The sequence below is a fragment of the Xiphophorus couchianus genome, chromosome 9 (genome assembly GCF_001444195.1).
Source record: "Xiphophorus couchianus chromosome 9, X_couchianus-1.0, whole genome shotgun sequence".
Lineage (NCBI taxonomy): Eukaryota > Metazoa > Chordata > Actinopteri > Cyprinodontiformes > Poeciliidae > Xiphophorus > Xiphophorus couchianus.
In genome coordinates this window covers 15699160-15712379 of record NC_040236.1, presented here as the reverse complement: position 1 = coordinate 15712379, position 13220 = coordinate 15699160, and the positions used below count along the sequence as shown (strand labels likewise).

Here is a 13220-nt window from a genome sequence, read left to right as displayed (position 1 = left end):
GTTTTGGTTTTGGGGCTCCCACATGGAAGCTTTTTTGCCCAGTCTCTTTCTCACTGTTCTGTCATGACCTCTGACCTTAACTGAGCGAAGTGAGGACTGCGGTGCATCAGATGTTGTTCAGGATGAGCTTTTTGTTGGCTCTTGGTGGTCATCAACCCTGAGAAATGTAATTTCACTTAATGTGGTTCACTGGAGTCCTGAAACCTTAGAGGTTTCTCTATAACCCCCTTCAAACTGACAGATGTTAACTTTACTTGTCGTCTCTTCTAGCATATCTTTGTATTAGTAGATGATATAATACTTTTTGAGATGTTTTTGCCTACTTGATGTTGCTTTGAGTCATTTTGTTATTCTACAGGTATGGAGATACCAAGATAGAGAGAGAAAACCGTGACCTATTCATTTTTTTAATTTAAGCTTGAAAGAAACAGATACATGTGTGAATGTGTGTGTATGCCAAGACGGCAACAGAGTGTTAAAATGTATAATGCATATATAAGTATCTGTAGTGGCAGGGTATAGCTGCCAAAAGCTCCCATGGAGAGCACAGCCTGATAAGACGCCCCAATCATCCCTGACTCCTGTCACTGTTAGCATAGCTGCTCCTGAGACTGCAAGCGGAGCTAAATCCCTGCTGTAAGCACCTGCTGAGAGAAGCTACCCCTCCGTGCTCTATTTCCAGCCTTCCTAAATGAAATTAAACTATGTATTTGCCTGCTGCCAGGTGGGAGTAAGCACCTTGCTGCGTTAAGCCCTGTTTCATTGCTGTAAAGATGAGCAGCTGTGGATGCTGTGGGCTCCAGCTCTGACTCAGATCCGAAAGGCTAATCCATGCAAATATTAGCCACTTTAAAAGTGTTTATATTTGACAATATAAAAGGACAAAGTCAACTACTGTTCCAGTTGTGCAATGACTTTAACTGTGTGAGTCTGCTTGAACTACTGTCTCACTTCCAGGTTGGAAGTCGGTCATTAGCCCACAGACGTTGACCTCAGATGTCAACAGGGGTCCTGCTCTGGTCACAGTCAGGTCAAATGCTTCATGGCAGACGGCTACAATGAAACTTGGTTGGTATAAACACTGGAAAGCCAGGAGGTCCCAGCTGCCCGTCTGACGGCGCTGACAGACTAGACTTCTAATGCAGACAGAAGTGTGTTTGAAAGACAGACTCACACAGGTGATGTGAGGACGCCCACATTTTATAGTGTTGAATTTTAGCAACATGGATGTTTTGTGTTCTTTCAGGTTTGGCATCACAATCGGTGCTGAAATTCAGGATTATTTTAATAAAATTATATAAATGAAAGTTTATCAATAGCATAGTCTTTAAAGACTGCAAATACAGCTACTCTGACATCAGCAATACTTATTTTCTTTTTTAGTTCCTTCATCATCAAGAAGGTAAAGACAATTGAAAAAAGTCGTAATACTAAAGGAAGGATTGGAGTATGGTTGTCCTCAAACATCACCTAACCCTTTATGTATTGTTGTGAATGTACTGTATGTATTGTGTTTTTGTGCTTTTTTAAATTAGTTTTTATTGTTGTTAATAGCTTCGCAGAATACAAGATTCTGTCTAACAAACAATTCAAGACCTAAAATTGAATGATTTTTATCTTCTATTTTAAACACAACACTGTTAGTCGGTCTAACACAGATTCAATCCATCCTTGTTCTATTCATTAGAGTGACTTCTTCTCCAGTGTACTAGAAAGTATTTCTGCAGCTCACACACTGAACTGCAGTGCAGCAGCTATTAAAGACAGGAGAGCCAAAAAAGAAAAATGTGAGGCTTTAGAGGTCTTGACCTCAGCTCTGCTGCTGTGTGGCTGAGCTAAAAGAAGAAGGTTCATGAGGTGGTCAAGTAAAAATTTAGGAAATGCTGACAGTTTATCTGGAGCAAATGTTGACTTTCTAATACCGAGGTCAGAGGGGTTGAGGCCATTAATAATGTGAGGCAGGTAATGGGGACACGCATGTTATGAATACAAAAACAAGGTCTGACAGAGTGAAATATGAAACTTGGTGTAAAATCTTAGACCAAACTGAGCTAATGAGGATGAGAGGAGCCAGCGGCTCTTCCAAGAGGGAAAGCACGCCCTACCTGGGCTTAACTAAACATCTGGTTAATAGCCTCCAAATACATAAATACTCAACGGTTCAACAGGAGGGCCTTAAGAAATTATCCTGCAGTATTTATGTTGCAGTTAATCTAGGTAGGACTGGTTTAATTTTCTTAAAGACTAAAACAAGGAGTTTCAGGGCATGTTCTATAAAGTCCTTTTGGCCAGGAGACACTGAGTTACTTCCTTGAAAAGGGAGATTACTCTCTACTACAATTTATTTCTAAGATGTCTTTTAAACAAATGCTCACACAGTCTTTCTAATTGAGATTCAATTACCAAACAACTTAGGTGAGCCATTTGAATCCCTGCTCACGTAATGTGGTAAATTTTTGCTCTTTTAGAAACATACTTTCATTTTAATCAAATGTTGTTATAGGGGCAAAAACTCGCATCACAGTTAAGTTAATTGGTCAGATTATCGTTTCTGTGATTTTCTTGCCTTTCATTCCCTTACAAATTTGTCCCCACTAATTTTCATAATAATTACATGGCGTTTTAAAATAAGTTTAAAGGAAAAATAATTTAATAAAGATAAGAGGAGTTTATTTTTTTCCCCCATTCAATTCTATTATTTAACCAGACCCAGAGTTTGTGAGTCATTTGTATTGTTCAGACAGCGTGGAAAAGACTAGAAGAGCTGTCTGAGGGTGGTTCTGCTATGAAAACAAATATGCCTTGCAGTTTAGAAGAATATTATTTTTTGTAGATTGACACATGTGATTTCTCACACTTCCATTGACTACTTCACAGATCACAAAATGTTTCTTGGTTCAGTCTTTAACTTAATATTTTTAACATTTTCAAACCACAACGGCTGCATGATTTTACTGAGCTCCATTCACTGTATTTATTCAGATGCAATGCTGAGGCAGCCTTGGAGAGATTAGCCCCGACTCTCGGCTCCACACCATTTTGAGACTTTGACCTGTTAAGCAGGGGGTTCACTGAGCCAACACATCTTTACCCCTGAGCTCTGCAAGGCTGACTAAGGGTGGTAATCTTCTAACAGAACAGGAAATAAAGATAAATTATTCAGGAGAATGATGGCACCTGCAGACTCAATAGAAACTCCTAAAGTTTTCTCATTTAATTAAATCCGGTGTAAATCCACACATAACTCTCGATGTTCGCTCTCAGTTTTTAACAGGATTCACATATGTAGTACACAGAGATAACCTCTCCGTCTGTCTGAGGAAAGGTGAAAGCAAGAGCAAACATGCAGCACAGATGAGAGACAGCGCTGGATGAGAAACGGGATCGATACCGCAGCACTAACATGGCTATCGGAGATTTACAGATAAGGCCATTCGGAGCTCGGCCTGTGCTCAGCTGAAGCCCACACTTCAGATCCATCCCAACAGATACGAAGGGCTTAATCAATATGCAAACGACGGCTGTTATCTGCCCAGCATAACTCTTGTTTGGTCGGCATTTTTCACAGGAACATCCAAGGTTGCCATACAATTAGCTAGGGATTAAAAGTGCAATAAAGCGGCATTTGGAGTTTTGTGAATTTATTCATGGTGTTAGGATTTTAGGCTATGTGTGGGCAGCATGTGAGGGTGTGAAAGCCTCAGTGTAACCACTTGATTAAATCATTCATTAATTCAATTACAGGCTTTTCAGTATGACTGATAAGTCTGAATTGGGAGGCTGAGCAGAAAATTCAAGGCAGTGAGTTAAGTTTAATGATCAGAGGGAAACGTTGAGAGACGAAATATGAGACTTTGCAACTTAGTCTGGTATCATTTCTCATATGATCGCAGACAAGTGGAAGACCGTAAAGCTCTGATCTGAAGGTCTGTCTGATAAATTTGATTTAATAAATAAATGTTGCTGATTTCTGTGCTTTGCAGTTGTGCAAAATTCTGCAGAACTTATAAATATTCTCCTTCTACGTTTTTATGCACATTAGTTTCAGAAATAACACCCTAACCTTTTAACAATTTGTCACATTGCAATCATCATCTTCACAACACAGACTTGTACAGTGGCTGAAAAAGGATACACAGCGGTAGCGGGGGGACATCATGCTGTGAGTTTGTATTAAATGTGTGGTTTGGAATTATTCCAAAAACACTAAGATACTGAGCTTGCAATAATATCCATTTTCTACTCTTGCATAGACAGGAATATTTGATGGTCTGCTTAATGTAGCCCTGTGCCTTTGAAACCGTGGATAATGCTGTACTGACGAACTCAGCTCAGTCACCTTCTCTCTCTTTGTCTTTCTGTGCAGGGATGATCTTTTCCGGGTGGAGATGGACAACAGTGCTGGGGATGAGATGTTTTACAGCAAAGTACGTCTCCTGGACAGACAGACGTAGCATTTACAACCTCTGTAGAGATATTGCTTTATGTCTGCAGAGACATGCATGTGAGGCTCACGAACTGAGATAATTTGGGCCTCTTTTCCTTTACAGAAAAGAACATGGGAGTCGAACAAAAATGACATCAGGATCTGCAGGATGAAGGGCAAACATGAGGTAAGACAGTTCCTTCATACATTTCTCTTATATTTATACATTTTAAGGTCTCGCAGGGATTTTGCAGTCAACTGTTCACAAATCCAACCACTAATGAGTCTCATCAGAGAGTCTAGTCAAAGTTAAGCTCAATTTTGCTTGGATTCATGATGAGCTATCTGATATAGTACTGTGTGCATTGGTCCAGTTTGTTCTTTTCCTTATATTTACAAATAAGTCAATATGAGATTATCATTTTATAGTAACCAGGAGTAAAGATTTCATGGCCCCACTGTTTTTAAACAATGGATTTTAAACAAAAACGATTTGACTACTTCTATTTAAAACCAAACAGAAGCAAACAATCCTACAGCTGTTCAAATAATAATGAAAAAAATATTTTATTGTTATCTAGCTAGCTAGTATTTGATTAGATAGCTAATAACTGATAACTAGCTAAACATGATGGATGTCACTTTTTTCGTTTAGTTTCCTCATAAAAGAGTGGTGTAGTCTTGTTTGAGTCGGCCCACTTTCTGCTGCATTACCACACGTTGATCACCTTCTCTGGCATCTCATTGAAAAGTCTTTATCTTGTAGGAACAGCATGATGGACATTTCTTAACCTATTTAAAATTTTAACTTTTTAATACCTTGGAGCTGGAAATTGGTCTATGCCTAATTGAGGATTTGATTTCTGTAATTAAATTCAATCTCCCCAGAAGATGCTACATTCCTAAATGATGAGAGAAAAAAAAAATTTGTTCTACTTGATTTAATAACATGCCTTGTGCTAAAGGCAATCCTGCAAATGTAGAAAAGATTAGTAACTAGTGCTTGTTATAAGTTCTATTAAACTAAGGTGTCTGTCTAAATTAAAACTAATAGGGATGAAAAATTTATGCTAAAATAATAGCAATTTTGGAGAAGACTGGCAGGCACTTAATTTTTTCATTATGTTTAATTTGGCATGCTGTTTTACCTCTCAGCAAGCTTTCTTTAGTGGAACAAGTTTCTAATTTATTGATTGTTATCTTGCACCTACAAAATAAAAAAACTTTTGTGTAAAAAAAAAAATCAGCTTTCATTATTTTGTTTGAATAATTTGTATAATGCATTTGAAGAGTGCCTGTTGAAACCACAGCATGCATTATCCATACTAAAAAACACAGTTTCAAGTGTAAATTGATCTATGGAAGTCCTATTTTTTTTATGAGCCACTCACTCACACAGGAAGGAAATAATAAAATAATTTTTTTCTGCTTAAAACTTGTCCCTCCATCGTGGGTTAACACCGCAGTTTGTGTCCTCACTAACTGTACGTGGGTGTCAAAAAACCAGTGTGGCGAGGAAGAGACGGGGTGATATGTCCCCATAGCGGCCAGCAGCCCACGCCTGAATACCTCTTATATTTCCAGCACTCATAATCCGCGCTGCCGTCTGCCACACATAAACAGCGCATGTTAAGCTCATGTGTGCGAGTGGTTTTATGCAGGGGTTGATGAATGTGGCTGAAGGGGGGCCACATGGGCTGTCTCCCCCTCAGGCACAGAAAAAAATGACTTATTTAACACAGCGAGAGAACACCTGACATTAAATCTGTGTGAGACAGTGCCAAAAAGGAGGCACAATGGAGGATCGAGGGACTGAGACAAAAAGCTGAAGCTCAGAGGAGGGAAGAGGCGGGGAGGGTGTGAGTCCCTGCTGGCCGACCCTGAGGAGGGCTGTGGGGCTGACGGAGATATGAAAGGTCTTCTTGCCCCTAATGACTGGGCTGCCTGCTAATGCCGTGAGTCACACAGCAACGCGAGGAAGATAAGAACACTGCCAGGTCCTTTCAGTCAGCTCTCCGAGGGCTCAGACGCTTTTCAATGGTTGCCCATAGAAATGCATAGATTTATGTAAACCTTCAGTCACTTTAAGGTCAACGTTTCTTGCTATTTTCCACATGAAATCTTTCTTTTAAACACTTATGTTTGATAAAATACTGCAGAAATAGTCACATTTAAAAACACAGCAAAAAGAAAATATGTTAACAATGAAAGTCATTGTTCCTTCCATAAAAGATGACGTGATTAAGTTATGTTGTCACTTTGCTGAAAATTTTAGACTAACAATATTTAGTTCCAATTTCAGAGTGCAGATTAAAAATGTATTTATGTTCTAAATTCACCACTGCCACCAAAATTTAAATTTACCTCTTGCATATTTTTTGAGAAAATTGTGAATTTAATTGTTTATTCAGTTCACGTCAAGTTAAGAAATACCTTATAAACTGCAAAGGAAAATGATTAATCTAATAGGTAATGGCTGATATGTGGATATGTAATATGTCGAGATTTAAGGCACATTATCAATTGAGAAAAAAAGACCTATTTATTCAATTTAAAGATAATGTCTGCTCTTTAAATGTAACTACAATAAGAGATGAAACTTCACAGTTAACATGGAGTCACACAAATCCAACATGAATCCTACAAAATGGTACAAACACAGCAAAGGATTTAAGCTAGAAACTGTTCTTAAAAAATAAAATTGATGACTCTTCTGTATGAGGTAGCTGAAGTTTATTTAAAAAGTTTTCAGCTTGCAGCAGCTGTTCACCTCCAGATAAGACACAATTAAATGTTGCCAGAATAAGCTCTGCTCAGTTCATTAATGTTCAAACCAGTCTATTAGCTTGCAAACTTCTCAAGTTTGCGAGAAGTTTGCAAACGTTGGCATCGTTAACGATTTTTATTCTGAATGGGTTCATGCAAAACATGTTTACAGTTAACAAGATCATTTTAAACCAGATATTTTCTCTCTGATTGAAAAAGGGACAGGAAAGATGGTGAAAAGATAATATAATTATGTAAAAAGAGTACATGGTGAAAAATAAACTTTTTTATTGACATTTTTAAATATAGCCTGTTGAAAATGTGTATAGTTCTTAAAAATCAATCAAAAATCTTTATTCACATTACGACAGTCAAACTTATAATTGCAGGCCAGGTTTTGCCAGGCTGGAAGGGATCAGAATCATCACCCTAATCTTTGGCTCCCACTATACTTTCTCTATCACATTCAAGTTAGGACTTTTGCTACATTCTGGTTAGATGAAGCATAGAAGTCAAAGATTAGTGCCATGCCTCTATTCCAGCCTCTCTGCAATGGCACCCCATATTCAGGGGCGCAACTCCATATTTTTGTGGTGGATGCGAACATATCTTCGGCGCCCCCCCATATATCGAATGATGACTGAGGCCTGCTCTTGCTTTGAAATATCAGGTGTGCAGTCCAGTTCCACTGCAAAGTACTTAGAGGACTTGATCTTGGCAGATATTTTACTCAAAACACACTCTGATATTGAATCTAAAAATTCATTCTGAGTGCACCATGTCAGATATCCAGTGGTTTGTTTGGAGGCAGCCTTTCTAAGATGCTCTGCCAGTGTTACATCATATCGCGCTATGAGCTCAAGGATTCCCAGAAAATTTCCATTTTTAGGATTTCCTAACTGAGAATGTTTCCCCCTTAGTGGCAAGTTTCTCTCTGCAAGGAAAAGTATGCAGTCGATAACTCTAGTCAACACACTTCTCCAGTGTGCTTTTTCAGCTGCCATGGTTTTCTGCAGTTCACTATCAATAGTTTTACCTAGGCGTAAGCGAGATGCCATTTCTTTCCACGTCAGATAAGCATTTATGTGAGAACTACTGGTTTCATGGTGCTTCAGTGTTTTTGAAAGACATCGCCAGTTATTATACCCCTCCACAAGGCATGTGTCAAGAACTTTAGCTTCACCAAAAAGCTTACATGCAAAACAATAGACTCTGTTAGTATTTTTAGAATACAGTAACCAATCTCGTTCAACTTTCTCTCCATTAGACAGTAAACGAAAACAGTATGCTTTGGAAAAACACCTCTTATTCTTCTCTGATCTTGGATATGGACCATCAGAAACTTTCTGTGGGCCATTTACAACCATGTACTACCTAAATGTGTCCCCCATTTTGTGTGGTAAAGGCCATTCAGATGGTTCTTCTGAATAAAGCCTTGTCTCGGCTCTCTCCTCCGCAGCTCTGTGCTTCTCTCTCTCTTCATCATCTAGTCCTCTCTGCTCTTCCTCTCCCTCATCTGCACCTTTCTGTTTCTCATTCTCTTTTCTCGTGGTTGACTCACCATGACTGCCTGCACTAATTTTCCCCAAAAAAGAACACGATCAAAGATGGTCATCAGAAACTCAAACCATCATGGTATATAGGTTTTTGTTGCTTTCCTAATGCCTACCTGATCTCATCACTTGTCTCCTCTATCACTGACCTCATGTCTGTCTCCTTCATCCCTTGTCTGTGGTGTTCTCCACTAAGTCATGTGGTCAAAAAAGCATTATTAGTTGTAAAAATTACAGATCTTACCGTTTTTAAAAATAATGTTTAAAAATTTGTGCTTGAGATGGACTAGTTGCTCCCTCACTTCCACCTGCATTAGACCAACCTGTTGCCTTCCCCTGTCTGTCCTGATTCTTCCTCTTTCATCATCTTCTCTTCTTTCTCTCCACCATCACAGCTGAATGACATCAATTTTGTGTTAAATAGGCTTAAAAAATACAGCAGTCAAACTACAATAGAAATTAAACTTTAATTTAAATCATCTCCTTGTTGGATAACAGTTACTGATTGGACATTACATCTGATCTGACTTATCAGATACATCACAACATCACTGTAGTGGTATTGAATAAAACATTTAAACTCAAGTGTCCCCCTGCCAAAAAGGTTGGTAAAATAGGTCACCAACCTTTTTGAGTTTAAGGGCTTTAGTGACTCTGATGACTAATTTGTCTGATACACGCATGAACTTGAACAACTCATCTTTAATTAAAGAATCCATAATATATATGAGTGAAAAAATGCACCCAGGAGGGCTAAGTGTTGGACCATAGCTGGGCACTGCCGCCACAGCAGCTTTAGCTTTCCTGTGTTAATATTTCCTGAGTTTTATTTCGGTCATTCTTACTTAGTGCGCGGTTATGTGTCTGTGACAATTTTATGTATCAGATATTCATAGAAATACAAAACAAATCGCGTCCCTTAATGGTTTAATAGGGGAGGCAACTTTTAACAGCAAATATGGGACGATTCCGTATTAGGCTAGCTGCTAGCTTTAGCTAACTTGATTATTTACAGCCCTCCTGTCCTGCTAATACACTGACGGTACTTACCTACTATCTTTCAACCACATTGAAAGGCTTTTTTTCATCCCGCCAACATCTTTATCCTTCTCCCTTTTCCTTTTTCTGTTTTGCGCCCCGGACAGCTTTTTTTTCTGCCGCTCCATTTTGTCAAGTGCACTACGAGTGGTAGTCTAAAATAAAAAAATAAAAAAATTAAAAAACACGCCTGCATACTCTTAGGGGTGCGTGCACAGCCACCTGCATGGGAGGAGCAGAGGGGCGCCTAATCAGTGCTGTTCCCCTGTTATTGATCATTTCATTCTGTTAATTATAGAAAATGCCAACAAGAAAAAAACATTTTTCGAGACGGGGTTTTGGCGCCCCCTCTAGTGCAGCGCCCCTATGCGTTGCATACCCTGCATACCCACTTTTTGCGCCACTGCCCATATTCACTTTGCCTGCCAGCATCTTACACTCAGCTATTATGTACTGGACTGTCTCAGGGGAATCTTTGCACAGTCAGCAGCACCTATTGCTTCTGTTTCTGAGTTCCTGCTTTAAGTGGCTCCATAGGCTCCTTAACTTTAAACGCTTATCATGATAAGCTTTGGCAGTCCAATATATGTATTATAAGGGCTTAAATACATAGAGTTACTGTGGAGCAGACAAATGACGATTTTACAATCGATTCAGTTTTACAACAGAAAGTATAAAAGTAACATTTGTCTACAGCAAAGCATGTATGTTCAATACACCTGAAGCCAAAAGTTCCAGGTGTGTCCAATAAATATCTGATTGTTGCATAAGGTGAATCTCAGTGTATTCACATACATGACAAAGCATATGAGAATGGTTTCTACTCTACAGACTTTGAACCCGGACAGCCAAATTCAACAGGTTCTAAAATACTTTCCTAGGACTTTTGAAAATATGCAAAAATTATGTAAATATGCACACAAAGAGAACTCTGACGTTACGTCAGACAAATTAAGGATATATGAAATTTATAGGTGAACTATAAAAAATATGTTTTTTAATTATGATTTTTCTTGCACAATTACATAAAAAGCACAATGTGTGCAGCTTTTACATTATATTAATGTGAGTATTTAAATTTCCTGGAAGCTTTATTCCTTTTTATAAGTATGTTAATTTAAAAGACAAAACAGTCAGTCTTACTTAGTGCATACACACAAACAATATGCATCATCTGTATTATCATAAACTATAACACCAAAGTTCCAGTATGTATATATTTGAGCATTTATGCTTCAAAGTTAGTTTTTCTAATACTCTTTCTCATTCTGTCCATCCTAAACAAGTTTTTTTTCTCCTAATCTCCCAGAATCAAGGCTGTCGTTTTATTTATACCTTCCTTGTCTTCACTCCTCCTTTTCGCCCTCTGAAAATATCCTGTTCTGCTTGGAGGAAGGTTGTGTCAGATGTGATACACTTGCCACCTCAGAATTGGTTTTGTAATTAAATATTTCTGCTTGGCTGATCAGGAAGGACACAGTATTCTGCCTTAATTAGGCTTAAGATTCAATATCCTATGTCTCCTGCTGTTTTCCTCTCATTGTGTTGACCAAAGGATTGTTGCCACAACCGGCCTCACTTACCATTCCTACAGATCAGTTTGTTGCATGTCACAGTCTCCTTCTTTTGCATCACTGGTATTTTGATTGTCTCTTCTCCTTGTTTCATTTCTTTCCCCTTTCACTCCTATAGAAGCAAGAAATGAAGTACAATGGCTCAATGCCAGCATCAAGCAATGACGGCAGACATTTGCATGCAAACACAGTCATGCACTTCTAAAGAGTGGTTGGGCATTGCTATAACCAGCACTTAGCAAGATTGTTTAATCAATATTGCCTTGATCAAGCTCTTGGGTTTTAAATTGTCAAACCAAAGCACATTTTCTTGGTTTGAGCATGGAAAAACAAATCAGTTTCTTTGCTGTTTAATGGCCGCTAAATAATAAATGTTGCCTTGCTGCAAGAAGGTTCAAGGTTTGAGTTTGCATGTTCTCCTTGTTGTTCTCTCCTAGTACTCGCACAGTCCATAGACATGAGATTTAGGGCTATTGGTTTCGCCTTCGTCTTACTTTGTTCTTAGATATCAGTGTCTGTGCCTGGTTGTTAGTATGTCTCCAAGTTGCTCTGCGAGCGACCGGTGACCTCCAGGGTGAACCACGCCTCTTACCCACTAACCACTGGTGAAAGACCCCACCACGTCCTCTTTAGTAAAGTGGGTATAGACGATAAATGGATATTATGAATGCCCTACCAGCTCATTATGTTACTTTTGTTCGAGTGACACCCAAGTCAGAAAATGTTAAAGGGGCAATTGTGTGTTTTTCAGGCACCTAGTGTGATTTTATAGCACAATATAGTAACTGTTACCTTCAGCTGTTATGAAAATGGTGTAAACGTCATTAAACATGACGTAAAGAAATTTTACTTCGTAATTTGACACCTTGAAATTGTCCTTTGTCTCTTTAAGAAGCAACTTCTTTTTCCAACACTCCACCTCCAACATATCATTATATCAATTCTCTGCCAGGATGCCATTTGCAACTCAGGAGCGTTGGACTGTGAAATAGTTTGCATGATGAGCTCAGCAGACTCGAAGTTTCACCGGGTGTTTGATAATTGCTGCTGCTGCTAGTCTGGAGGAGCTGAGTGAGGGAGTCATGAGGGATGAGTGCTCTGTGAGGCGGAAGCTCGATGGGGGACGGCAGCTCAGAGGAGGAGCTTTGGGTAAATAGGCAGCACATTGTATGACCAAGCGGTAGGACCCCCAAAGGGTTGTCATGGGAGATTCAAGGATTTATCAAACATACATGAAAGAATCAAAGCAACAGTCCAGGTACGTTTTTGATGAGACTATAACTTTATAACATGAAACTCAAAAAGTTCAATTTACACAACATCTTCCCCCATTTAATGAAGTAACTTTTACATTTGAATTAAGATGTTTACATACACTAGAGCTTTTTATTGTCATTGTCTGACGTTACATCAGACAAAAGGTTTTCTGTTTTTGCCCAGTTATGATTAAAACGCTTACAAAATGGTGATGCTATGACATTGTAAGCTTCTGAGTTATTATCCACAGTGAAATCAGTTCCGTACTGACTGAAGTTTAACTTATGAATAAATAGAGATGCTATAAACTCATATAAACTCACTTCATGTTTTTTTCTTGAGCAGCTGTATTTTATCTGCCATACACCAACTCCAAACAAAATTTAGACAATATTATTTTGTCTGTGGTGCAGTGTTGACAGTGTTACAAATCTTTAAAGTGTCTCAAGTGTTTTTGCCTCATTAGTTCTGAAAATAAACCCCGAGGAATATCAAAGTTTGTGGATGCTATTATTCTTGTTCAAAATTCTAGAACCTTCTCTATTAAATACAGGTGAGAATGGCATTCCAATATAATATATGTCCTCTTATTTCACTGCCTTCTTT

The 13220-nt window shown here is 38.6% G+C and overlaps 1 protein-coding gene across 1 annotated transcript in view; it reads left to right on the top strand.

Moving 5' to 3' along the window:
• Positions 1–13220, top strand: part of sema6bb (sema domain, transmembrane domain (TM), and cytoplasmic domain, (semaphorin) 6Bb) — a 183217-nt gene that overhangs the window by 94966 nt on the left and 75031 nt on the right. Inside the window, exons 4-5 of the mRNA XM_028027955.1 lie at positions 4367–4427; positions 4551–4613. Coding sequence (XP_027883756.1) covers positions 4367–4427; positions 4551–4613 — 124 coding nt within the window. The remainder of the gene's footprint in view (positions 1–4366; positions 4428–4550; positions 4614–13220) is intronic.